Below are 27,480 nucleotides of genomic sequence, written 5' to 3'. Positions count from 1 at the left end.
GTTGTTGTTCTGACACTGAAGATGGCGTCGGACGCTTGCACTGCTAACCTCTCCCGTTAACTAGGCTGCGTTAGCTCAGGTTAACCCGGTTTCGTTGAGATTTACCCGGGTTAGCGCTTACTCTCCACGGAGGAGGACGGGTTAGCTAACTTTAGTCGCTTAGCTCTGTTAGCATGTCAGCTCATTAGCTGACTGTTTACCGAAAAAACGGTTAGCTTGAGAGCTAGCTTTGTTTATCTTATATATATATATATATATAATTGTGTTGATGTTTTTAACATATTACTTCGGGGACGTATCATACTACAGAGCTAACAGCAAGTCACAGCTAGTGTTCGCCGGAGTTAGCATGAGCTGTTAGCCGGAGCTAGCGGGAGTCTTTGTTTGCAGCCGTGTTGTGGTGCGAGAGCATTGTTCGCGTAGTTCGCCGGTAGATTCGACTAGACGCTCGACAATTAGCCGATGCTAAGGTAATAAAAGACATAATTGTATTTTCTGAGCCTCGAGGTTGTCATGAAGTCAGTGACCTTCATCGTCTAGGGGTTATTATGGCCCTCAGTCCAGGCTGCAGGCACAGCCTTCCAGTGGTCTACCTGCTCGTGCTGTCAGGTGAGTTCACTGCCTCAGGAGCAGCTTTATAACATTCAGCAGATGACCTGACTGATGTTTATGTTCTCCTTCAAACAAAGAATGCGTATTCATATTTAAACAAAGTAGCGTGTTGATGTATGCCTGTTAGGACAAGAACGATCATGTATTAAAGTAGAAGTCTGTATAACATAACAGACAGTAATATATTGTAACCCAGGACCGCACCGTGAATAACTCGTATGGTGCCTTCCCGCGTCATGATTTATTTTAATGGGTGCAGGTCGATCCAACTCCCACTTAGAAATAATGGAGGGGTCTGAAATTGTATCGTAGGTGCACGTCCACTGTGAGAGACAATCAAAAGAAAAATCCAGAAATCAATGGATGATTTTTTTTAACTATTTGTATGATACAGCTTCAAATAAGTATTTGAACACCTGAGAAAATCAATGTTAATATTTGGTACAGAAGCCTTTGTTTGCAATTACAGATGTCAAAGGTTTCCTGTAGTTCTTCACACTGCAGGAGGCATTTTGTCCCACTGCTCCACACACATCTTCTCTGGATCAGTCTGGGCTGTCGCTGAGAAACACGGAGTTTGAGCTCCCTCCAAAGAGTCTATTGGTTTTAGGTCTGGAGACTGGCTCGGCCACACCAGAACCTTGATATGCTTCTTACAGAGCCACTCCTTGGTTACCCTGGCTGTGTGCTTCGGGTCATGTTGGAAGCCTCGACCCATCTTCAATGCTCTAACTGAGGGAAGGAGGTACAACACATGGCCCCCTTCATCCTCTCCTTAATACAGTGCAGTGGCCCTGTCCCATGTGCAGAAAAACACCTCCAACGCATGATGCTACACCCCCACGCTTCGCAGTAGGGATGGTGTTCATCATTCTTCTTCCTCCAAACACGCTCAGTGGAATTATGACCAAAAAGTTCTACTTTGGTCTCATCTGACCACATGACTTTCTCCCATGACTCCTCTGGGTCATCCAAATGGCAAACCTAGGACGGGCCTTGACATGTGCTGGTTTAAGCAGGGGAACCTTCTGTGCCGTGCATGATTTCGAACCATGACGTCTTAGTGTATTACCAACAGTAACCTTGGAAACGGTGGTCCCAGCTCTTTTCAGGTCATTGGTCTCCTCCCGTGTAGTTCTGGGCTGATTTCTCACCTTTCTTAGGATCATTGAGACCCCACGAGGTGACATCTTGCATGGAGCCCCAGCCGAGGGAGATTGACAGTCATGTTCAGCTTCTTCCATTTTCTAATGATTGGTCCAACAGTGACCTTTTGTCACCAAGCTGCTTTCCAGCCTTGTGGAGGTGTCTCTGGTGTCTTTGGACAGCTCTTTGGTCTTGGCCATGTTAGTCGTTGGATTCTTACTGATTGTTGACAGGTGTCTTTATGCAGCTAACGACCTCAAACAGGTGCATCTGATTTAGGGTAATAAATGGAGTGGAGGAGGACATTTTAAAGGCAGACTAACAGGTCTTTGGGGGTCAGAATTCTAGCTGATAGACAGGTGTTCAAATATGTATCATACAAATAAATAGTTAAACAAAAACATTAAAACATTGTGATTTCTGGATTTTTTTTAGATTCTGTCTCTCACAGTGGACGTGCACAATTTCAGACCCCTCCATGATTTCCAAGTGGTAGAACTCGAAAAATAGCAGGGTGTTCAAATACTTATTTTCCTCACTGTAGATTAAGTGTTAATTTTGACAGCCTTAGTAATTTCTTTTTGATTTACTTCCCGTTTCTGCTCTTTTTCATTTTAATTTTTGGTGTTTTCCAGGATGCTTTGCCGGGTCGCAGAGAAACGACAACGTCTACGCGTCGGGGATTTCTAATGGTTAGCTGGTAGGGATGATGTCACATACGGGTGACATCACACACTCTGTGTCTCACTCCTTGTCTGTCTCCTTGTCCAGCCTGTGGAGACGTGGCGGAGCTCCTGCGAGGGTCCAGTGGCGTCATCACCAGTCCCGGTTGGCCATTTCAGTATCCGGCTAGACTCAACTGCAGCTGGAACATCAGAGTGCGACTCGGAGACACCGTCACCCTCAGGTAACGCCCAAACGGGCTGTTTCCATGGTAACGCTGGAAGCAGCTTCCGGGCGTGAGAGAGGGGTAACTGGGATCAGAACCAGTCAGCAGAGAGGGGTAACTGGGATCAGAACCAGTCAGCAGAGAGGTGTAACTGGGATCAGAACCAGTCAGCAGAGATGGATAACTGGGATCAGAACCAGTCAGCAGAGAGGGGTAACTGGGATCAGAACCAGTCAGCAGAGATGGATAACTGGGATCAGAACCAGTCAGCAGAGAGGGGTAACTGGGATCAGAACCAGTCAGCAGAGAGGGGTAACTGGGATCAGAACCAGTCAGCAGAGAGGGGTAACTGGGGTGAGAAGCTAGCAGAGGGTCGTTAACACTTGGTTCTCTTCTTGTAGTTTCCAAGACTTTGACCTGCAGGGTTCCCACCGTTGCTCTGCGGACTGGATGTCCATCAGCAGCTACAAGAGCCTGGACGGGCTCCGGGTTTGTGGTTCCTCCCTGCCGCCCCCTTACATCTCCTCCCAGGACCACGTCTGGATCCACTTCCACTCCGATGACAGTCTGACAGGGAAAGGCTTCCGACTGTCCTACATCGCTGGTGAGGATCGTGTAATGTGCTGAAGCTTGGATGGAGGAAATTCCTCCCCAGGTCCACAGCCCTCCGGCTGCAGTGGGGTCTGAACATCCAGGTCGCACTATGAGAAGCAGATTCTCTTCCCCTGAGCGAAGGAGTTTCAAAGCTCTAAAGCAGAAGATGATAGCAAGAGAATCTTGATCCGTTTTTTTACGGTGATGTTACCACATTACCAGATGTCTTAAAGAAATCCATCAATGACAAATAACATCCTGTTTTAGGCAAACCGGAGGCCTCCAGCTGTGACGTGGACCAGTTCCACTGCTCTAATGGGAAGTGTGTCCCAGACTGGTGGCGCTGTAACTCCATGGACGAGTGTGGAGACAATTCTGATGAGGATCTGTGCGTGGAGTCTCCGTTTTCCTTCCAGCCCTGCAGTCTGAACCAGTTCCCCTGCCTTTCCCGGTACACCCGGATCTACACCTGTCTGCCCCACAGCCTGAGGTGTGACGGCAGCATTGACTGCCAGGTAACAAGCCAGTTCACCCAGTCTGACACCAGGCCCTTGGTCTCCTCCTCCTGAATCCCTGAGCAATGTAGGGCCTCCAGTCCCGGGTCACAAGTTTGATCAATACAAACAACGTACCATCTGAAATGAAACGCGGGTTCCTTTCAGTATTGATGCCAGGTGTCCCAGCCTCACACCTGGATCTATCTGTGACTTGGTGCGGTACCGGCTTTACTGTTCAATCATGTGATCTAGTTCCTGTTTGTTTTGACAGGACCTCGGTGATGAAATTGACTGTGACGTTCCTACTTGTGGAGAACTGTTAAGGAACTTCTACGGCTCCTTCAGCTCTCCAAACTACCCTGACTTTTACCCTCCAGGAAGTAACTGCACCTGGCTGATTGACACAGGAGACCACAGGAAGGTAACCTCTGACCTCCTTCATCCCAGAGAAAGATCTCCAGCAGCTGCTCCCTGATCAAAGAAGCTTTCATCATGGTCTTTGTTGTCCTTTCCTCGCAGGTCATCCTGAGGTTTACTGACTTTAAACTTGATGGGACGGGTTATGGGGACTACGTGAAGGTCTACGACGGCTTGGAGGAGAACCCTCGTCGTCTCCTCCGGGTTCTGACCGCCTTCGACTCCAGAGCGCCTGTCGCTGTGATGGCCTCGTCCGGCCAGCTCCGAATTCACTTCTACGCCGACAAGATCAATGCAGCCAGAGGGTTCAATGTCACCTACCAGGTGGGTTAGTGTTCCCTGAAGGGTTTGGAGCAGGGCGTAGCAACACATTTCTATTATTGATTCGTTGTGTGGCGCGATGATTAGTTTCAACCTTCGATACGTCGCAGAGATGTTTTACCGAAGGGCTTTTGTCTTACGGACCGCACGGCAAAAAAAAACCCTGTGTGACGCTGGAGGAATGTGTCAAGTGGGACAATCACACATAATTGGTAGAGAATCTGGTCATTTTTCAAAATAAAACGGCCCGATTCCGGAAAACATAAACCCTGCAGACCGGACCCACCGGTGTGATGATAAAGAAAATCCTAAGAATTTCCCCCCAGATTTCTGGTCCCTTTTAAACAAAAATATCGTTTTGTGCACTTTTATTTTAAAAAAGCCCATATATTTGGCAGATGTAATGCATTCATGTTTTTGGGGTTGGCCCTTTTTTATTATTAAGTTTGTGCACTTTCAACAGATTAAAATAATCGTTGCAGCTCTCGTTTGGTCCTCTGCTTTCAGTGGGGCTCTCTCGCTTCTAAAGGTGTACCGGTTCACCGTGGTTCTGTTTAAGCTAGAGACAGAACACAATAACGGGTTCTGTGTCCGTAGGCACTTCAGGTGGACGGGTTCTGTCTAACTGTCTCTGCGTTCTTTAGGTGGACGGGTTCTGCCTGCCGTGGGAGGTTCCGTGTGGCGGTAACTGGGGCTGTTACACAGAGCAGCAGCGATGTGATGGCTTCTGGCATTGTCCCAACGGGCGTGATGAGCAGAACTGTTCTGTCTGTCAAGAGGATGAGTTCCCCTGTTCTAGGAACGGAGCCTGTTACCCTCGATCGGACCGCTGCAACTATCAGAACCGCTGCCCCAACGGCTCTGACGAGAAGAACTGCTTCTTCTGCCAACCTGGCAACTTCCACTGCAAGGTGTGTGTGTCTGTGTGCGTCCTAGAGATGGTTGTGGGTTTAAATCCCAGTAGATCAGTAGTTTGTGACACACCCGTCTGTGTGTGTGTGTGTATATAACTATATATATATGTATATATATATATATATATATTTGTGTTTGTACTTGTGTGCATAACGTGACTCTCCCCCCTGCAGAATAACCGCTGCGTGTTTGAGTCGTGGGTGTGTGATGCTCAGGACGACTGTGGCGATGGGAGTGACGAGGAGAGTTGTCCCGTCATCGTTCCGACCAGAGTCATCACGGCCGCCGTCATCGGGAGCCTCATCTGTGGCCTCCTGTTGGTCATCGCCCTCGGCTGCACCTGCAAACTGTACTCGCTCCGCATGTTTGAGCGCAGGTAAGACCGACCCTCTGATTGGTCACTGTGTGATTGGCCGATGCGAGCTGCCTGAATCTAGCCATGTGATTGGCCTTTGCAGGTCATTTGAGACCCAGTTGTCCAGAGTGGAAGCAGAGCTGCTGCGGAGGGAAGCCCCGCCCTCTTATGGTCAACTGATCGCCCAGGGACTGATCCCTCCTGTGGAGGACTTCCCTGTGTGCTCTGGGAGCCAGGTACAGGACACTGTCCTTGGAGACCATGCTCACCATCTAGTCTCTCCTAAAAGGATAAACTTGTGTTCTACTCTCCGTCCTCAGGCCTCTGTCCTGGAGAACCTCCGTCTGGCTGTCCGCTCTCAGCTAGGCTTCACCTCTCTGAGACTCCCCTCCTCGGGTCGTCATAGCAACCTGTGGCGTCGTTTCTTCAACTTCTCAAGGTCACGGCGATCAGGTTCTCTGGCTCTGGTGTCTGCTGACCTGGAGGACAGTGCTGGCACAGGGAGTTTAAGTTCAGACCTGCTGTCTCCGGACTCGGACGACACCGACACCGAGGGCGAGCGAGGCAGGGCGCGAGGCTTCGGCGCAGTGGGTGGACCTGTCGCCCCCCTTCCCCAAAAGATCCCGCCCTCCACTGGCGTGGAGGCGGTGGTATTCGTGACTACCTCCGTAACCCCGACGCCGACTTGTGGGCGAGGACGTGACAGGCACCCAGAGATTCAGCCCCCCTCCATCCCCGTCCCCACATTAACTCCCAGCGCAGATCCCGAACGTCACAGCAACGCCTCAGAGCTGCAGGCTCAGCCCGCCTCTGGCCTGCAGCGACTGGCTCACAACTTGCACCGCTTCGCCAGAAACTTGACCAGATCCAGCCACATCCGGCATGACCAAACCTGGACCAATCACAGTCCGCTTCACCAGCTGGAGACTGGGACAAGTGGGGTGGAGGCCACAGAGCAGCGAGAAAACCAAGAAGAAGAAGAAGACGTGGAGCTCCTGATTCCCGTCTCGGACTCTGAATCCTCCTCCCTGGTGAGCGACATCCGACAGCCTCTGCTAGAACCGTACCCCCCCTCTACCACAGGCCACGCCCCCCACCATCACCACGCAAACCATTCTCGAGGAGGCCGGGACGGCCCGTGTGAACACTGTGGGATGGTCCACACGGCTCAGATCCCTGACGCATGTCTGGAAGCCACAGGAAAGACAGAGAGCAGTGACGATGAGCTACTGCTGCTGTGCTAACAAGCTCGCTGTCAGTGTAATACTCGACATACGACCCTGATCCTACGCCTACAGTCAGCCAACTTGCTAACTGACAGGCTAACGGCCTTTTCACAAAAATAATCTTTTCTTCGGATTTTTCCAATATCGTAAGGGTCGTTACATTCATGTACATTTGGTATCCACTGAAATTCAGGGTGCAAGAATGTGTGGAGAAGTAACAAAGTTCTGTAATTTCCTTTCGGAGCATGTTATTGTCACCAGTGTATCATTCATTTCCTAGACTGAATCACATGTGTTATGGAATTCATGTTTAATAGCCGGCTTATGATTTGTCTCCATGGATTTGGAGGCAGAAGTAAAACATTGCACTGCAAAATACTTTCTCATAGAGATCAATACAGATTGAATGACTGTGTGATTTATTAACAAATGTTAACGTTTTTTTTAAAAGACCCTAATACTGCCCAATACCTATTCACTTGCCCAGCTAACCTCTTTATGCTTTGGTAGCCAGCACGATGCGTTACTACAACTACACCTGTTTAGTAATGCTGGCTGTATTCCACGTTGGCTCTCGGTGATGTCAGAGATGATTGGACCAATCCGAGAGGAGAGATTGGTCCTTATGTCGGTACAATGATGAAAACCCTCCACTGATGTTCCCTCTTTTTTTTTTTTTTTTTTCCTCCTCGTCGCTGCATGGGCACTTCCTGCTCATCGGTACGGCTGTAAATCGATAGGTTGATAGTTTACACATTAAGTTGACCTGTTCAGACTCTTGATGAGGTGTGACAGTTTAAATGCTCCGAGCCCTTTGGGCTGTTCATCAGAACCAAGGGAATGACAAGGAACTTGCGACCAAAGGAGGAAGCCAAAGACATGTGTTCCACTAGGGTACAGTAGAGTGTACAGGGTCTGAATTGTGGATTGTTCTCTAAAGGCGACGTCCTGGATCATCCTGTAAAGGGTCGGTTCTGGTTTTGAAACATTGAGTTGATCTGACACTGTTGAGAGCCTTAACCAGAACAGAGTTTGAGAACAAACCGGACCAGTCCTTCAGAATCTCTGCTGAGTGTTCAAGACCCGACCAACACAACCAGATGTATGACGTGTCATCAAAGTCCTGAATATTTAACTCTGAGTCCCTCCGCCCTATTGCTTCTCCCCATGTTGCCCTTCCCCTTCTGCTTCAAACGGACCTGTCTGTACTTATGATCTCTGTTACATTGTTTTGGTACCCAGATCTCAGCTGACCGTGTGTGAGTGTATATTTATTATTACTGATAATATGGTTATTGTGTTAAAGGAGAACTTCACTCCTCAATGAGCATCATCACTGTGAATATCCTCCCTCCACCTTCATTGGTCGGATTGTAGTGAAGCACTGACAAGTCACATGGAACAACTCTAAATCATTCATCAACTGTATTCTGTCACAGCAAAGTAAGGCGTGAGCAGATCTTTCAAATTGAGGATTAACAATGAAAGAATGCGAGGTGATGTATTATGAAGATGCAACAGTTCACCATTAACAAACACTAAATAGTTATTTTCTCTTCTCACATTCTACAACTAACCCAAAAGGAAAGTAATATCACCCCATCATGCAATACATTTCCCAGGTAATTTACTTGTTATCCTCCCTGAGCTGTGACTGAAAGAACAAAGAGCCACTCCAGGTAACAGACATTTAAATACAGTCTGTATATTTATACATGTGTGTGTATACGTCTCATGGTCATTGTAGGTGTGAAGTTACCTTTCCTTTTTTTGTGGACCTGATTTTATGACCTGCATGATTCAAGTTGTTGGGTGTTTGTCTCTGTGAAGCTGGAAACTGTTTAACTGCACTAAAGATTAAAAGTTCAAAATGCATCCATCTGTTTTCAATAACTTCAAAAATATGGAGATCAGCTGACTCCCACAAGATAAAACTCCTGAGGTAATTTTATTACCTCAATCTGAGCAAACCAGTGGTGGAATGGAACCAAGTACCTCAAATCACTATTTACATTCTCTGATACTTCTTTACATGTCAAGAGTAAACAATCAACTAATTCATGAAGATTTAATACTATGGTTTAAACTACCAACATTATATAAAGTCACCTGATGACCAGCAATAACTATAACATATATATATATATTATTCTGCATATCAAGTATATCTTCTAGTATATACTTGAGATATATGACTTTTTATTAAAAGTCAAGTTTAGTATGATGCACTTTTTCGTTATTATCTTCTATTTACTGTTTGGTTTGTTGTCAATAAAACGTTCGTGTTGCTAGGATACGGCTAACTGTCTCGTTGCTAGTATTCGGCTAACCTTCCACCAGGCTTCAGTAAGTTTGATCCCGTAAGCTTATTCTGTCAGTTGTTTCCACGTCGTTCGTTACTACGTCGATGTTTTGACCGTCATTTAGTCGATCTTTTGACCGTTACTACGTCGATCTTTTGACCGTCGTTTAGTCGATGTTTTGACCGTTACTACGTCGATCTTTTGACCGTCGTTTAGTCGATGTTTTGACCGTTACTACGTCGATCTTTTGACCGTCGTTTAGTCGATGTTTTGACCGTCATTTAGACAGGTAAATTTGTCTGTTATTAGGTTGAAGTTATAACTGTTATTATTTGATGTTCTGACTGTTATTATACAATGTTTTGTTTGTTATAAGTTGATGTTTCGACCCGATTACCTTTTAGTCATTTTTTATAACCTTTCAGTCCTTGTTTTCACACTAGTGTGTGTTTTGACCTGTTAGCCTTTGTTTTGGCCGTATAGTCTTTGTTGTTAGTCTGTATTTTAACATCGTAGTCTTTCTTTCAACTGTATAGTCGGTGTTTTGACCTTTTAGTTTTTCTCTTGACTATTTAATCTGTGTTTTGACCGTTAGGGTTAGGGTCAGTGCTCTCCATTGTTTCAATGGGATGGAGATCGTCCATGTCTACACCAAGCTGCGCAGTGAGTTTGGCCGGCAGTGTCTCTTCTCTGACCGCCCTGCAGAGCTGTTGCTTGATGTTCCTGCAGACCAGAGTCTGGCATCGCAGTTTACACAGAAAACCCACCGAGACCAGGGCCAGCAGGCCTGCCGGGACATGTCGGAGCACCAGGTGAGCTTCTCCACACCTAGTCCAGGGTTTGAACTGTGTTATTATTAAGGCCTCCCTATAACATGAGAAATATCGCATTCATCATCTCATGGATGGTTAATACTTCCATGGTTTTCTAAAGGCAAGACCGTGAGCTCCATTGCTAGTAACTAACAGGTGATGGTATGTCCTACATTTTTTCCCTTTCTTTCTTCCAGCTTTCTCCATCCTTCTCTTGTCTTTACCTTGTGTCTCCCTAGTCTTCTACTTGTCTTTTGCCTTGTCTTTCCGTTGTCTTTCCCTTGTCCTTCTCTTGTCTTTTCCCTATTTTCCCCTTCCGTTATCTTACAGTTGTCTTTCTCTGTCTTAGCCCCGTGTTTGCCTTGTGTCATGAATATGGAGATTTAGCCTTCTCAAATAGACTGTTTTTTTCTGCAGGTGAACACCAAGCGCTTTGAGTCTGTCTGCTGTGGTCTAAACCATGAGGAAGGGGGTTGGCCCAAAGACGTGAATCATCAGGAGATGGAACAAACCATCCGCTTCAGGAAGAAGGTGGAGAAAGAGGAGAGCTACATCAACAGCATCCTGCAGCTGGGCAGCGTAAGATCCCCAAACTACATCGACCCATTTCCACTTGTCTCTGTCTAAATTCTTGTTTCCTCAGTTCAAATTGACCCACTCCCCCTTTGCTCAGTCCACATCAACCCACTTTACCTTCCCTCAGTCCACATGGACCCGGGTCCAGTGCGGTGATCGCTGGTTTTGTGTGTGGTCCAGGTCATGGAGCACTGCATCAGACAGAACAATGCTGTGGACATCTACCAGGACTGCTTTGAGGACGGGGAGAAGCTGGAGGAACATCAGGAGCCGCCGTCTGCCAAGACCATCAACGTCTTCAGGTACGGCTCAAGACAACCCTTCCGACAAGTGTGTGTATGTTACTATTTATGCTAACATATGCACTATATTGTACAGTATATACATTTGGCGATGGTGGTCATGGAGTAGTGTGATGCGCTGGGAGCCCCCAGGTTGGCGGTTCAAATCCTGGCTGCCCCATGTGCCATGTTGAAGTGTCCCTGAGCAAGACACCTGACCCCTAATTGCTCCGCAGGCAAAATGTAACGCATGGGTTATAATGCAATGTAAGTCGCTTTGGATAAAAGCGTCAGCTAAATAACATGTCTTGTAAACTTGGGAGGGCAGCTCAAGCAGGCCTTGACCCTTTGCCCCCCCCATACACACACACCCACGCAAGGACAGTCATGGCTGGGAACCGGGGCCACATCAGAATAAACGAGTGTTAGTTTAGTGACTACTACCTTTGTCTCGCTTTCAACAGGATGTTGCGTAGTTTGGGGGGGGGGGACTTAAAGTTTATTAATAATCTGCATCACTGAAAGTGTGTGGTTGTTTTTAATGACTGAGATTCTCCAAAGGAAATCCAGAACAAACATGGACTTCACAGACTAAAAAGTCCCTTCTCAGTGAATCCAGCTGGGTCCTTGGACCAGCTCACCAATGCTGCGGTCATTTGGGCCTGAAGGGGGCGTGGCTTACCTCTGTGTCTATAATACGACAATATAATGTATATTTATATATATATATATAATATCAATAATAAAGATAATTTCCGCAGTCCCTTCGTTAGACACTAACTAACTTACAGGCGCTCAGTCTCAGCTGCCTGTGTTTCATGAAGTGGATTCATGGCAGGAAGGTGATGACGAGCAGAAGATCTCAACGCTGATTGACTTTTGCAAGACGGCGTCGGGCAAATTTTTTTAAAAGGTTGAAAATTTGATTTGCGTCTGTGCATTGATTTTGCAGAGTCTTCTCACGCAGATAACCTTTTGGTGTGAACTTACAACAGAGACACCTGCTACTGATCAGAGGTTATTGATCAATAGATGAAACATGTTTGTGCTGGTACCTTTTCATAAATGGTACCTTGCCTGTTGCAATGTAAATTCTATATAAAACTAGATAACGAGACTATATGTTAATGCAGTGGCAGTGGAAACTAGCTTTGGTTTTGTATTTGATTTGATTACAATAATGTTTAAATTGAGATTTACAAGAAATGTTTATTTTACGTTCATCTTGGGGAATTTTTTTTATATATGTAGATACACAACTTTACATATAAACATTAACACGGTTTATATGTGTGTAATACATTTTCTGGAGGCGGTAATGGTTTAAATAATTTCAGTATACAAATGAGTATAGCAAGCTAGTGTCAGAAAGTTAAATTGGAGTCATAATCCCTTTCTAATATCTATTCAATTGAAAAAAAGGTGCATAGACTCACATTAACACTCTCCTCACATCCCAACAGGAACAGCAACAGGTGAGCTATGCTGACGCTCACTTGTGCAGAGCATTAGACGGGTGTCATGCTCATGGTATATTTTAGTAAAAGCAACGTTTTGACTCCTCATCATCATTGTTGTCCTGCAGAGATCCTAACGAGCTAAAGCGTACAGTCACTGGCCTGTCGTGGCATCCTGATGGTGGAGAGAAGCTGGCAGCCGCTTATTCCTGTCTTGACTTCCAGAAAACCTCCAGAGACATGAGCCTGGACTCCTACATCTGGGACATCGGTTTGTGACACAGCACAAACAGCAGCTGAATTCAGAGTTCACAGAGTTTAAACTCATAGTTTATTTCAGAAAATCCAAACCGACCGGAGTTGAGTCTCAAGCCGGCATCTCCATTGGTGTGTCTGGAGTACAACCCCAAAGACAGCCACTCTCTAGTTGGAGGCAGCTACAACGGACAGATCGGTGAGTCCAGGCGGATACGCACCGTTAATTGGTCAGTCACAGGTTCCATCATCTCTTGGTGTGCTTGTTTTAGCATTCTGGGACACTCGGAGAGGCAGCCAGCCAGTGGAGACATCCTCTGTGGAGCATAGTCACAGAGACCCGGTCTACAAGATCATCTGGCTGCAGTCCAAGACGGGGACGGACACTTTCTCTGCATCTACTGATGGACAGGTAGCAGGATGAAGGACAACTAGACTGACAAAGTACAGGTAGAGTGATAAAAGACCGGTAGATGGACAAAGGACAGGTGGTTTGATAAAAGACAGGTAGACTGATGAAGGACAGGTAGACTAATGAAAGACCGGTAGATGGACAAAGGACAGGTGGTTTGATAAAAGACAGGTAGACTGATGAAGGACAGGTAGACTAATGAAAGACCGGTAGATGGACAAAGGACAGGTGGTTTGATAAAAGACCGGTAGAGTAACAAAGGACAGTTATAATGACCCACAACTAAAATTCCCTTCTCTGTCCTTTAGGTTCTTTGGTGGGACGTCCGTAAGTTGAGTGAACCAACAGAGCGTCTGGTTCTGGACCCGAGCAAGGAAGGGAACCCTGAGCGAGCTTTAGGTGCCATTTCTCTGGATTTTGAGTCTACTATGGTGAGGCTTAGAGATGGACACCCCCCCTCCCACCCCCCCGTGGCAGCTGGTGAAAGGACAATTAAATCAATTCCAGAAAACATCCCAGGTCTATTTAATCTATCTAAAACAGTTACTTTAAAGTTAAATAGATAATGCAACTGCAAAGTAGTCCCTTTAGGCCAGGGGGGCCACATACTCCTACTTCGATCAAACGTGGGCCCGACCATTCAAATCATAGGGAGGGGTGGGGGGTGATGATCCGAATGGCGTACGGCTGACGATCGGTACGGCCGACCGGGGTGTGTGTGGGGGGGGCAGAAGACCCCATCGTCTGCCACGCATGTGTGTGCCAACAGCCTTGCCAAGTCGTTGGCAGTCGACTGAGGACGTAGCTGTTGTGACCTTTTCTCCTTGCAGGGAAATAAACAGAGAAATGGAGAAAGACACATTGGACTCCGAGTCTGTGCGAAATCTTCAATCACACCGTCCTCCATGTCTCAGAGTGAGTCTCTGTCCTCTATGTCTCTGCAGCCTACTAAGTTCCTGGTGGGGACAGAACAGGGCCTGGTTGTGTCCTGTAACCGGAAGGCAAAGACTCCCGCAGAGAAGATGGTTTGTACCTATGATGGACACCACGGACCCGTCTATGCTCTGCAAAGGAACCCTTTCTTCCCAAAAAACTTCCTCACCGTGGGGGACTGGACCGCCCGCATCTGGTCCGAGGACATCAAGGAGTCATCCATCATGTGGACTAAGTAGGACACCACATTTCCCTGTGATCTTCCCATCTGTTGTCTCTGTCTTCTTGTCCACCTATTAGATCACTACCATTTGGTCCTCGTCTCATCTGGTCGTCTTATTCTTTACTCTTAAAGACTCCAGGTGGACATTCTGCTCACTAACTCAAGCTAGACTTTAACCCCTCTCAGGAATCAGATGTCCTATCTGATGGACGCCTGCTGGAGTCCCGTCCGGCCCTCTGTCTTCTTCACTGTAAAGATGGACGGCATGTTGGACATGTGGGACATTTTGTTCAAACAGAATGACCCCACACTGAGTCTGAAGGTACATGCAGCTCACGTGTCCATAATCTACCTATCCGTCAATGTACCACACAGTCTGTACCCATACCACATCCCCTGACCTTTGACCCTCAGTACAGGAAAACATCCAAAAAAGAAGGAAGTTAATGTGTGTTTCCATAGAAAAGACTCCCACTCCCACAAAACGGTTGTCCTTGTCTTCTCATTAATTAACTCTTTACCTCAGCTCACAGTTGTGATATGATGGCCCTGCTGTTGCCCTGGTGACCCTCAGGTGTGTGACGAGGCCCTGTACAGCCTCCGTCTCCAGGACAATGGGCGGTTGGTGGCGTGCGGTTCTCAGCAGGGCGAAGTCACGCTGCTGGAGATCTCCTCTGGACTGTCAACACTCCAGAAGAACGAGAAGAGTCTGTTGGCTGCTGTGAGAAAACTTTGAACATCAGCGTTAGATGGATCATCAGTAGCTCGTTATAACCCTGTTTCCATGGTGTCTGAGATGTCACAGATGTTTGAACGCGAGACCAAGCGAGAGAAGATCCTGGAGGCCCGGCAGAGAGAGATCCGTCTGAAGGAGAGGAGTCGTTCAGAGCAGAGCCGGTCCGAGGATGGAGGGCAAGAGGACGTAGACCAGAGTCCACTTCAGCTGATGGCCAGAGCCGAGGAAGACTTCTACGTCCTCACGGAGACAGAAATGAAGAGGAAGAAGAGGGAGGACCAGGACCTCTCTTCAGAGCTCTGAGAACCGCTGTAAAATTCTTTAGTGAATGAATTGAGTGAAACACAGCAGATCCAATCTGGGTTGGGGGTTCTTTCAGGACAAATTTGAAATAATTTCCCTGTTTATGTTTTGAGAGACATGCAGAAAAAGGAAAGTTCAGATACTGGAACAAAGCAATGAATAAAACATGTTCATTATGAGTGAATGTTTTATATAAATCTTTTTATTGATTTTACAACGTATTCCAGACAGAAACGGTGAGGATTAACCGGATATTACATTTAGTTATGCTTCACTTGGAGGTAGGTAACTGACTAACTGCCACTGCATACAGAAATAGTAAATATAACAAACAAAGAAACCAACAAACACATCGCTCTGAGAAGATATGAGTTGGCTGGATAAAACATTACACTATAAATGAAAGGAAAAATATATACACGTACACACACCCATTTATTTTAATGTTTTAATAAACCGTGGCACAGGCAGTTTTTAAAAAAGAACAACCATTAACCTTGTAGGTGCACTGTGGTGCACATTGTGTGACTAATATTTATACAAATAAAATGGCCTTGCCTAAGAGAACTTCAGTGTCTAAACAGGTCACTGGTATGCCGGCTGCTGTTTTCTATGTCACCCCAATTCCAAAGAAAAAAATAAGAGATGAAAAGTTCCAAGAGTTTTTTGAGAAGGCAGAGGCAATGATAGATAAACTTGGGTTAAACCCAGTTCAAATTCCACATCAGAGAGCTGGTCCCTACAAATGGTGAAACCAAACCTACGGCCTGAGAGTACATACGAATCAGTACTCAGAGTAAAGTACTTTCCAAACAAATCATTTCTGAGTAAAGTATTTATATACATGTCTGTCACCCCCTGAAAAGGATGTATGAATATCATCTTTCAGAGATAGTAAGAACGACTGAAGACATAAGCTCTAATCATTTTTAAGTGGTTTGGGTTAAATGTCTGTTTTTAATTATTTATATGTAATGTTTTTACCACCTATAGAAACTAAACTACCGAGATGAAGAAAACGTTTAATAAGGAGATGTTTAGATGCAGTTTGTTTGCACTGAACATTCTGGAGATAACCCCACTCACGTGATGGATGACGTCACACCTTAACGTAAGGAACGTCGACATGTTACGCAAAGACGCTCAGTCAGAGATCCCGGAAGTGGACACATTGTTTACATGCTCCTCTTTGTTTAGTGGATGTTCCGCCAAAATGTCCAAAAAACGCTCTAAGAGCACCGAGGCGCGCATTCTGCGGGACGACCGCAGCCTGCTGGCGGCCATCGACGAGCAGCTGTCTGCGGCTGCCGAGGAGATCTTCTGGCTGCTGAAGGAGCGCGGACAGGTGAAGATGGAGCAGCTGAAGGAGAAGGTGACGGAGCGGATTAACGCCGCCGTGGAGATCATCTTCACGGCTTTTGGTGTCTCCAGAGCGGAGGCGACGGTACCACAGGAGCCCGACGAGAGAGGTTTGTGTCCGGAGGAACCGGCGTTAGACTAGTTCACGCTGGTTCACCCTAGTTCACCCTGGTTCACGCTAGTTCTTGAACCCGCTTACGCGTCGTGGTTTACGTAACAGCGACAGACGTTGTATGACTGCGTCACCTGATTCGTCACACATTCACAAACGTATTGCAGAAAATCATTAAAATGCATCACATATTCACTGCAGCAATGGAGACTGTATACGTGAGCACTACATCACTGCGACGTATGAAGAAATACAAGAAAATATATTTATTGAAATATTGCAACAACCAGGTCAAAAGTTTTGTTCGTTCGAAAAAAAATGTGAACCTGAAAGTTTAAGTTTTGTCGTTGAACATTGAAAAGTACAACACTGTATTCAAAATAAAAATTATTGGAAAAAAAAGTAAAAATATTTTCGGGTTGAATATAGTTTTGACTCAGTTTTATTATTATTTTGAATAAAATATATTTTTTCATTGTTCGGTTGCAGATTTAATATTTTCAGGTTCAAAACTTTTTCTTTTCAGGTTCAAAACTTTTTTTGCGTTTGGATCTTTTTTTTCATATTCAGACATTTCACCCTGATTTGGCTTAGGGGGGGGGGGCGTCGACTGAGAGGGGCGTGTCATCATGAGTGACAGCTTAACAAATAAGGCTGAGGACAGATTGGAACATTTCTGTTCAGTAGCTCGTCAGCAAACTACACCTCTCTGTAACCGGGTTACTGAGGAACATCAAATCCCTCAGATCATTTTCAAGGCAAATTATAGGCTAAATAATAATACATTTTATTCATATAGTGCTTTACATGGTAGGCTACTCAAAGACACTTTTCAGTAAAACCAGCGCATTTAGCACATGAACAGATACAGCAATACAATCTCTCAATTTAGTTACAGCTGCCGTATTCCTTTTTTTGCATTTTGTGTATTATATGCTTCACCTACTCATATATTTCATCATTTGCTGCTCAGCGGGTGAGAAATATGCTGCACGGTGTCTTCTCCGTTTCTGAATTAGTGAATGTGTGATGGAAACGTGGTCTACTTAAGAAAGACGTGGACGTGCACTGATCCCAGCTACGTGCACCTGGATCCACTGAGATCCTCCTTCTCATCTCGACAAACATCAAGCTGCACTTTGTCACTTATTCTAGATTTCTTTTTCTTTGCTGTGCTGTTGGTTCATTCTGGTTAAAGGTCTTTATGAAACATCAGTCTCATAGTAGATGTAAACTGTTTGTGTTTCTTCCGTTCAGAATATTGCCCCTCTGATGGACATCAGAAGCAGGACGATCAGGACCATCTGAAGGACCTTCTGACCAACACTTCCTCCAGACCACATTGTGTTTCTGATCCGGCCGGTGACCACGAAGAGGACCAGAGTGACGAAGAGGGCCCCCCCCACTGCTGCAGAGTGTGCAGGAAGTCTTTCAACAGGAAAGGCTTTTTGATGAAACACGTGGAGAAACACCTAAAAGAAGCAGAGTGTGTTTGTGGTCTGTGTGGCGAGCGCTTGGAGTCCAGTGATGGCCTCAGGCTGCACCTCCAAACGCATCGCGACAGCAGCAGGACTTGCCACATATGCAGCAAGAAGTTCCCCTCGATCCGTGCTCTGGAGACCCACCTGAGGCTGCACACCGGAGAGAAACCATTTGGCTGCCATATCTGCGGAAAAGGCTTTAATCAGAAGGGAAACATGTTGACTCACATGAGGATCCACACAGCAAAGAAGCCGTTCAGGTGCGTTGTGTGTCACAAAGAGTTCAGCCACGCCGGCTCTCTGGAGCGGCACATTAAAGTCCACAACGGACAGGCGCCTTTCAGCTGCAAAGGGTGCGGGAAAAGCTTCGGCAAGAGCGCCGAACTGAGGCGACATGTCCGGATTCACGAGCCCGCCGACGTGCGCGCTGCCAGAAGCAGACACAGGAAACCGAGTCTGACTCCTTCTCACTGCTGCAAGGTCTGCGGGAACGCCTTCCACAACAAAGGAAACTTTGTGCGACACGCAGAGACTCACGTGAACGCGGCCGAATGCCGCTGTGGCGTATGCGGAGAGCAGTTGGAGTCCTCGGAGAGTCTGCAGCTTCACGTCCAGAGCCACAGAGAAGCCAACCGGATGTGTGACATCTGTGGCATCAGCTTCAGGGACATGGAGATCCACATGAGGACGCACACCGGACAGAAACCGTTCCATTGCAAAGCCTGCGGCAAAGACTTCCCCAGGAAGGGCTCTCTGGAGAGACACATGAAGCTGCACGCCGACGAAAGGCCATTTATTTGTGAGTTCTGTGGGAAGACTTTCATTGAAAGCACTGTCCTGAAGAGACACATCAAGAGCCACACTGGAGGGAAGCCCAGAATCTATAAATGTGACATCTGCAGCAAAACATTCACCATGAGCCAGCACCTAGATGTGCATAAAAGGATCCACACTGGGGAGAAACCATACACCTGCAGGGTCTGCGGGAAGAACTTCCGTCAAATCGGCAACCTGGACTCCCACATGAGGATCCACACCGGTGAGAAGCCCTTCATCTGCAGTCTCTGTGGGAAGAGGTTTCGCCAAAAGATTTCACTGGAGACGCATGAGAGGTTCCATAAGAAGGAGAAACCATTCAGCTGCCAGCTCTGCAGCAAAGGCTTCGTCCAGAAGATCGATCTGAAGAGACACATGCTGACGCACACGGGGGAGAAACCCTACAGCTGCAACGTCTGTGGAAAAAGCTACCAGGAGAAACGCTCGGTGGACGCTCACATGAAGGTCCACAGCGGAGAAGGAGCTGCGAGGGACTCTGGGAGGACACCAAACCTAAGCCCCCAGGAGGAATGTGACACCAACTTCATCCAGCTGTGACCCTCTGGCCAGCTGGATGTACACACACACACACACATACAGTATATGAATACATACTTACACATATGTAGTGTTTAGGGACTACTTTATATCGCTGAAAGGTTTTAGATGCTTTTCTCTGAAATAGTCTCTTTACTAACAGATGTTACTTCATTAGACGTTCTAACTCAACAATCTTTAATGGTTCAGGAGGAAAGAGACAAAGATCCTCTGAGCAATTTAAGTATATAACATCACAGTGTACAGACTTTGAATCACTTAATATACCAATCAAACATCTGGAGTTTTTTTTCCTCTGTTAAAAAGGTTTTATTGAAGATAACACATTATTACAATTTGTATTACAGCTGGTTGTCTTTGGTAGTTGTAAGGTAGTAATAAGTGAACTTATTCTGTCTGTGAAATTGGAGACTTTTATATTGAAAAAAACTTGTGAGTTAAATGAAGCATAAAGGTACACACGGCTTTCTTACCTGTAGTGGAAATTTGTGGATAATGTCCTTGTGAGAAATAAAAAGTATCTTAAACTCGTTTGTGATTAAGTATTTATTAGCAACTAGAATAAAGAACAATCAGAAAGAATACAGAAGTTATCAACACAAGTCATAAGCAAAGACAGATGTTCTTTATAGTGGAGGTTTAGTCTGAAGAGGTGTGTCTTTAGTGTGAAGATGTGAAGGCTCTCTGTGGTTCTGATGTCATCACAGAGCTCCTTCCACCATCTAGGAGCAGGACAGCAAAGAGTGGAGATCTAGTCCAGTGTTCTGCTCTCAGTGAGGAACAAGCAGCTTGATGTTGGGATGGAGGGTTTCACCAGGTCCTGGATGGAGACTGGACCTCATCCATTCACAGCATGCTACGTGAGCACCAGGGCTTTGAACTGGATGAGGCAGCCCCTGGTAACCAGTGAAGAGAGGAGGAGTGGAGCAGTGTGGGAGAACTTAGGAAGGTTGAAGACCCGTGGAGCTTCTGCATTGTGGATGAGCTGCAGAGGTGGAATGGAGCAGGGAGACCTGACAGGAGACCGTTACAATAGTCCAGGAGATGACAAGAGCCTGAATCAGTACCTGCGCCTCCTTCTGAGTGAGAAGGGGTCATGTTCTCCTAATGTTGAAGAGCGTGGACCTACAGGATCGTGATGTCGCTGTGATGTTGGGGGTCAGGCATCGAGGTTCTAGCAGTCATAAGTCCTGCCTCGATCCTTTATAATTAAGGATAAAGATGGTTTCATTCTGATGCTGGACATTAACTACTGGTGTATGTCAGATATATGTCATGATGCTTGGAAATTCCTTGATATCGACCGTGCGTGTGTGACGCTACTTGTGCGTAACGTTTACGGTTTTGAAGTGTTAGCCTAAACAACACATTAGTTAATCTGGCTTTCATAACTCAATGCCTCTTAGTGACATCACCTCACGTCAGTTCAGTACCGCAGTGCTCCTCGTTGTTCGCCCTCCGGTCCTGCAGAGTTCGCTGTTCGCTTCCGCCGAACAGAGTTCGCTTTCCTCTCAGCGAAGTGTCGTCGACGCGGAACTCGGTGCGTGTGTTCGCGGTGCCGCTGGCTCTCTTTGTCCGCAGAAAAGGAGCAAAATGTGCGCCGTGCGGCTGCTGCGCGTATCGGTGCACGAGCGGCTCGGCGCCGCCGCCGAAGACGTTCTGCTGCGGGTGGAAAAGGGAGAAGAAGCGGCTGAAACGGCGGCACTGAGAGCGCTGCTCACCGAGCGGCTAGCGGCGGCTGCGGAGGAGATTGTCGGTCTGTTCGAGGAAACCGTGGCGGAGTACGAAGAGCGAGCGGAGCGGTCGGAGCGGGAGATCTGTCGCCAGAGGAGGCTGCTCGATGCCGTGCTGAAGCCCGAGGTCAGGCTGCACAGGGCAGGTCAGTGCCGAGGACGATATGCCGCTGTTCGCTACTGTTCGCTAGTGTTAGCTTCCGTTAGCCCTCAGGCAAGCTGCACTGCAGGTCAAACATGGAGAAATGCTAGCCTCCCCTAGCTAGTGTTAGCTAGTGTTAGCTAGCATAGCTACTGTTAGCCTGATGTCAAGCTGCACAGCAGGTCAGTTTTGCGGAACGTCCGGAGACATGCTAGCTAAATGTTATCTCAGACCCTAACCCGAGGTGACCCTAACCCGAGGTGACCCTAACCCGAGGTGACCCTAACTCCCACAGAGACATCTACGTCCTTGAATATAGAGACGTCAGGAATCAGGAAACATTTATTGCCCTAATATGTCAGACACAAGGAATTTGACTTGGTGGTTGTTGCGTGACAGCAGTCAACGTACAAAGGACAACAAGACAACATAAGTTTAAACATATTTAACAATATTTTACCTACGTAAAAACACGTAAATGAACTCTTACACGCGCACCGTCGCGCTCTTTACATGAAACGAGCGGTTTAAATGAACGACAACAATAAACAAGAGTTTTGTGCTCTTAGCTCCTGATTCTTGTACCAAATGTGGCTTCATTCAGTGATTGAAACTAATATTATTATTACTAATATTAACTATATCTCTACGGCTGAAATTAAGCCGTGGATAAAAGCTAAATGACCTGTAATAATGTGATGTAAGTAACACGGTACGTTTGTCTGTTGGTGCACGCGAATAAAAGAACAAAAAGATGTAACTTTTTTTCCCGTCTCGTTTAACGAAAGTTAATATAGATTTAGTCATAGTTTTATTTTTTTAAATCCGTTTTCGTCTCGTCTTAGTCGTGGAAAAAAGGTCGTTAACTAATATTTTTAGTCCTACTTTTCGTCGCTGGTGTGTTTTTAACCGCTTTTTAAATCAATCACTGCATTCGTTCAGTTGCATTTTCCCTGCTCTCCCTCCGTCTGTCACTCACGCGTCTCACACACACACACACACACACACACACACACAGCCCCCCCCCCCCCCCCCCCCCCCCTTTGTACACACCGCGTCTCTCTCGTGTCATGGAAACACGACCCTCCCTGGAAGCCTGTTTGGTGCAGAGAGGACGGCTGAAAGGTTTGTATTTCATGAACACTTTTACACAATCGCACAATAAATCGTTCTATAAAAAGCGTTGCTCTGGTTGTTCCCGTTTTCTCTGTAAACTGCTGACAGGATTTCTCAACGATGGAAATACATTGAAATTCCCAATGTCTTTATATAGGTTAATTTTGTATTGATAATAATTAGCATTTTGCTTTATCTTCAGGTGAAAACAGACCTCAGGAACCAACTTCAAGGAGAACACCTGGTAGCTTGGGTTAGGATCTCCATCAATGGACCATCTCCTGATGCCTTCCCTTATAAGAGGCCATTAGAATCTTTTTTTAGAAAGCCCCGCAAAAACTGTTGCTCTGACAGAAGTTGCAGACTTTGCGCATGTAGGCTGTAACGAGTAGTATAAGGTTTATAATGTGTACGAATTGTGTATAGTTCTATGTACTAATGTGTGTTTTAGGAAGGCATGTTTTGTATTTACTCCAATAAAGTTCTGCTGTACAAATTAATATTGAACAAATTATTCGAGTTCAGCGGTCGGTCGTCGTGCCCCCGTCAGCCCCCGCACTGACCAGGAGGAGCTTTTCCAGGTTTCAATCCTCTCTCCTGGGCCCAAACTTCACGAAATGATTTGTTTCTGCCCGCTAACTGCTCTCTCGATTCCTCGCTAGGAACTAGTACTTTTTGTTTGCGAGTCTACATTTGAGTCATACTTCTGTCACCCCATTGTGACAGAAATGGCTTAATTCCATAGGCTCTAACGATTCCAGTGAGGTGTCAATCAATCAAGCTAATTGACCAGTCGTAGAAAGAGCCCTGCCGGTTTAACTGCGCTATAGGCTGAGTCCTTGTTTACCTGAAATTATAATTATAGTTTGTACCGCACTATATTTTGTTATTTTTCAGTAAAATAAAACATTTGCATAAAGCAAGCCATTCCACTTTTCCATGTTGATATGAGCAATCAAATGAAAAGAAAATGAAGGAAGGGACATTTAGAATAGACACAAAATTGTGATTAATATTGAGTTAACTATGACATAAATGCGATTGATCGTGATTAACTATTTTAATCGTTTGACAACACTAATAAATACATTATGGCTGGGCATGTTAACGTGTTATAAATGCGTTAACAGCAGGTGGGTTAGGGTTAGCAGGTCTTTTTTCCTCTGTGAGGGGCTCAAGTAGTATAATTTGATTGGTGTGTTTTGGGTTTAAACCAAAAGATACACATACCATATATCGGGATAACTGTTTCCTGCTATGATAACTGAGCCATCGTAAATGGTAGATACAGAGGGACCGAGACGACTCGCAGTATGCATAGAAAAATGCAAGTTTGGCACAAAATGAAATGACAAAATTCTGGAGATCTCGACTAGACCAAGTGTGCTCTTCACTTAATCTAAATAAACCTTTGCAGAGAGAATTTTAACAAATTGTGATAAAAGGTGGTAGTTTAGAACTGTAAATGCATAGATCAAAAGAGATAATCAAATATTAATCTATAACTGAAACCTTTTCATTTATACTGAGTGCCATCTTCCTTTTCTCTTTAACTACAACATATATACTGATATTTGCACATCTGGACATACACTTCAACAGTATTCCCTTTATGATGATACCCATATAGGCCGTATCATGGTTATCAAGGTCCACTGCTAATGTGTGTGTGTGTTTCCTGTATCCTGCAGATGTCCAGCAGCTGTGGGAGACTGAAGAGCAGCAGGACTGGAACTCCAGTCTGGACCAGGAGGACCCAGAGCCCCTCTACATTAAAGAGGAACAGGAGGAACTTTGGACCAGTCAGGAGGGTGAACAGCTGAAAGGACTGCAGGATCTAGAAATGAAGGTGTTATCCACTCCTGTTAAAAATGAAGATGATGAAGAGGAAGCTCAGTCCTTACAGTTTTATCAGAGACAAACTCAACAGATGGGAACAGAAGTTGAGAGAGAGGACTGCGGAGGACCAGAACCAAACAGGAACTCAGTTCTAAATTTACAACCAAATAATGAAGACCATTCACCTTGCTCTTCTGAGACCGATGACTCTGATTGGTCACACACCAAAAAAGCCTGTTTTCATCTTGATACTCAGAAACTCAACCGAGTCTCTGAGAGTGATATCGGCTCTTCTGGAAAGGAGAGACCATTTCCATGCTCCTATTGTGGGAAAACTTTTAGCCTGAAGGGCAATTTGAACAGACACGTCAGAGACCACACCGGCGAGAGGCCGTTCCCGTGTACGGGTTGTGATAAGACATTCAAAGACAGCGGGTCCTTGACGGCTCACATGAGATGTCACACTGGGGAACAACCCTACAGCTGCCTTTTCTGTGGGAAGAACTTCAGCGGGCGAGGAAACATGACCCGACACATGAGGATCCACACCGGGGAGAAACCTTTCACCTGTCCTGTGTGCAGCAAAAGCTTCCATGTAAAAGAACACCTTAATAGACACATGAAGTACCACACAGGGGAGAAACCATTCAGCTGCTCGATCTGCGGCAAAGGGTGTGCTCAGAAGACAGACCTGAAGAAACACATGAGGGTTCACACTGGAGAGAAACCCTTCAGCTGTCCGTTTTGTGGGAAGTGCTGCTCTGAAAAAGGAGACTTGACCAAACACATGCGAGTCCACACTGGAGAAAAACCCTTCAGCTGCAATGTGTGTGGGAAGAGTTGTGCCCAAAAGGGAAGCCTGAAAATTCACATGAGGGTCCACACAGGGGAGAAACCCTTTAGTTGCTCTGTCTGCGGAAAATGTTTCACTGTCACTGGACATTTAAAGCGACACATGAAGCAGCATTTGGATGCTGGCGGTGAGGCAGGCGGTGGCGATGATGGTGGCAAAGCAGACGTTGGTTCCGATGGCAGTGGCGGGGAGGTTGCTCTTGAGGGGGATGGAGCCGATGTCTGTTCAAAAGTAGAGCAGGAAGTGGAGCCTTTGAACACATGATGTTTCTATGTCTTTTGTCAAGAAGAAGACAGTTTGGTCATTAAGCCTTTCATTTTGGGGGCTCAGAGCTTTTGTAGTTCTCTACAGAACTATGTGAGGTAAGGATAAGCAATGCCTTCATCAATGACGGAGAACACATCTGGCGTGCCATCTAGACTGAGTCCAGTCGATCCAGTAAAGTTGTTGCTTGATTGCTGCATTCGAAGATCATTTAACTTTCTGGACTCACCTCCGAGACTTTGCCAGAACCCATCAGGTCAGGGTCTTCATCAGACCTTAAGGTTTGCGCTTAACTATCTTCTCCAGGCAGCAGAACTTTGCATTGTGGGATATGGAAGGACATTGACACTTCTGGACCTGGAGTTTCTCGATAAAAATAATTATTAAATAATAAAATCAACATAAATTAACAACTGTTGCTTCATCTTTAGTGGTGATTTGCATTAAAACACAATTCAAAGAATACAGAAATGAATTAAAGCTGCAAGCAGCGTTGGATGGGTCCTCGCTACTCCTTGCACGTCGGGGCACTGGCTGAACGGTTACAAATGCGGCCGTCGGACGAAGCGTTCACAAGTCAGTGGTCGTTAACCATCGTTAACGCCAGGAATGCCGCTTTGCAAACTTTATCTTTGACATTACCATGGTCTTGGGCCTTTTATGTCAACCTATAACCAAGACCTTCTGATGTACCATTCAAAAATTAAAGCCTCTCAGAATACCATACATGAGCCAATTTCCTTCAAAATCACAATACTACTTCTGGTCAATTCTAGATTAGATTTAAAATAAAACAATCAATAGTTACATGAGGAATTCACTTTAGATTGAAGTACACATCCCCAAGAAGTCACTTATGGATAACCAGGACATTCTGATTTACCATTCCAAAAGTAAAGCCTCTCAAAATACCATAAATGAGCTGAATGGTGTCCTTCAAAATCATTCGCAAGACTACTTTTGGTCAATTTCAGGTTATAAATAAAAGGTAACTAAAAATAGTTATGTCAAGTCAGCATGGTGTGACTTGGTGATAACCAGGACATTCTGATGTACCAGTCCAAAATGTTCATGTCTCTCAATATCAGGCTGAAAAACAGCATGGGTGTTAAATAATTTTTTCAATTCTTTCAGATTGGACATCATTTGTTGTTATTGATATTATTATTGATTCTGGAAATAAACTGAATTCAGTCTTGTTTCAGTTTAATGTGTCAACTGATTGAGTTCAGTCATAATTGCAGCAATCATGATAATTACGATCATTATTAATATTAATTAGGGTTAGATTTAAAAACATTTAAAATAATGTTTTCTAAAGACAATCCTATAAATGAACCAGTAATGAATTCATAGAGCGTGTATTCTAGACGGACAAACTACACAAATGTGATCATCCTGGCGGGTGGAACATGTTGACTTGATCATATAACGTTTGAAGTGGCAACAATGTCCCGACATTTAGCCAGGACTTTTTCCAAACCACTTTTTAGGGACACGATGGTGGTCCTCTTTGAAGTAGCCTATCTTAGCCTATCCTATCAGCTCGCTTAACCCAACATGTTCCGCACACTATTAGTCCTAAAGTGCTCCGTTTGCCATTCATCCCCTTCTGTCTGACACAGTTATTTGGTTTGTTTTACTTGCAAAAAGCTCTTTCCATCTTTAACTACCGTATCGCTCTCTCCATCTGACTGCAACACGCGGCGGTTACAGGGGTCAACGCACACCGGGAAGGAAACAAAGTTGCGTTAACTTTTCTCAAAGCACAATTTTTTCAGTATTTACCAAATGATCAGGTAATCAGAAGATACGTTCTGATAAGCCATAACCCTCTCCAACAGAACCACAGTCATGTCTCCTTAGAAAGACCTTACCCCCCTGCCCCCCTCAGTCCAACATTTCTACATTTCCCTTAAGTTCTCCATTAGAATCAGCTCCAGG

At 45.6% G+C, this 27,480-nt stretch overlaps 4 protein-coding genes across 6 annotated transcripts; all 4 read left to right on the top strand.

Annotated features, from left to right (window-relative positions):
• Window positions 1-20: 20 nt before the first annotated feature.
• On the top strand, window positions 21-8,847 carry lrp12 (low density lipoprotein receptor-related protein 12). The gene is made up of 11 exons (XM_037474031.2): window positions 21-609; window positions 2,394-2,450; window positions 2,530-2,665; window positions 3,049-3,251; window positions 3,509-3,756; window positions 4,010-4,159; window positions 4,258-4,479; window positions 5,121-5,387; window positions 5,565-5,767; window positions 5,850-5,982; window positions 6,067-8,847. Exons 1-11 carry the CDS (start codon window positions 549-551, stop codon window positions 6,988-6,990), a joined length of 2,604 nt encoding a protein of 867 aa, XP_037329928.2. The 5' UTR covers window positions 21-548; the 3' UTR covers window positions 6,991-8,847.
• Window positions 8,848-8,970: 123 nt separating this feature from the next.
• Window positions 8,971-15,447, top strand: dnai2b (dynein, axonemal, intermediate chain 2b). Of its 2 annotated transcripts, none has more exons than XM_037474038.1 (12): window positions 8,971-9,318; window positions 9,871-10,087; window positions 10,505-10,666; window positions 10,844-10,965; window positions 12,530-12,672; window positions 12,742-12,855; window positions 12,929-13,068; window positions 13,377-13,499; window positions 14,013-14,236; window positions 14,411-14,546; window positions 14,799-14,945; window positions 15,030-15,447. In XM_037474038.1, exons 2-12 carry the CDS (start codon window positions 9,905-9,907, stop codon window positions 15,261-15,263), a joined length of 1,728 nt encoding a protein of 575 aa, XP_037329935.1. In that variant the 5' UTR covers window positions 8,971-9,318; window positions 9,871-9,904; the 3' UTR covers window positions 15,264-15,447. The 2 variants fall into 2 exon arrangements, with proteins under 2 accessions (XP_037329935.1, XP_037329936.1); XM_037474039.2 differs by lacking the exon at window positions 8,971-9,318 and adding an exon at window positions 9,468-9,564.
• Window positions 15,448-16,421: 974 nt separating this feature from the next.
• LOC119219123 (gastrula zinc finger protein XlCGF57.1-like) lies at window positions 16,422-20,932 on the top strand. The gene is made up of 2 exons (XM_037474032.2): window positions 16,422-16,732; window positions 17,992-20,932. The coding sequence occupies exons 1-2, from the start codon at window positions 16,477-16,479 to the stop codon at window positions 19,587-19,589; spliced, it is 1,854 nt and encodes a 617-aa protein (XP_037329929.2). The 5' UTR covers window positions 16,422-16,476; the 3' UTR covers window positions 19,590-20,932.
• Window positions 20,933-21,060: 128 nt separating this feature from the next.
• Window positions 21,061-26,701, top strand: LOC119219125 (zinc finger protein 2-like). 2 transcript variants are annotated; one of them, XM_037474036.2, is made up of 2 exons: window positions 21,061-21,468; window positions 24,272-26,701. In XM_037474036.2, the coding sequence occupies exons 1-2, from the start codon at window positions 21,183-21,185 to the stop codon at window positions 25,534-25,536; spliced, it is 1,551 nt and encodes a 516-aa protein (XP_037329933.2). In that variant the 5' UTR covers window positions 21,061-21,182; the 3' UTR covers window positions 25,537-26,701. The 2 variants fall into 2 exon arrangements, with proteins under 2 accessions (XP_037329933.2, XP_037329934.2); XM_037474037.2 differs by lacking the exon at window positions 24,272-26,701 and adding an exon at window positions 22,783-24,252.
• The last annotated feature ends 779 nt before the right edge of the window (window positions 26,702-27,480 follow it).

Source organism: Pungitius pungitius, chromosome 17 (assembly GCF_949316345.1).
Source record: "Pungitius pungitius chromosome 17, fPunPun2.1, whole genome shotgun sequence".
Taxonomy (NCBI): Eukaryota; Metazoa; Chordata; class Actinopteri; order Perciformes; family Gasterosteidae; genus Pungitius; species Pungitius pungitius.
Note: the sequence above shows the minus strand (reverse complement) of the source record. Positions and strands in the feature narration are given on the sequence as shown.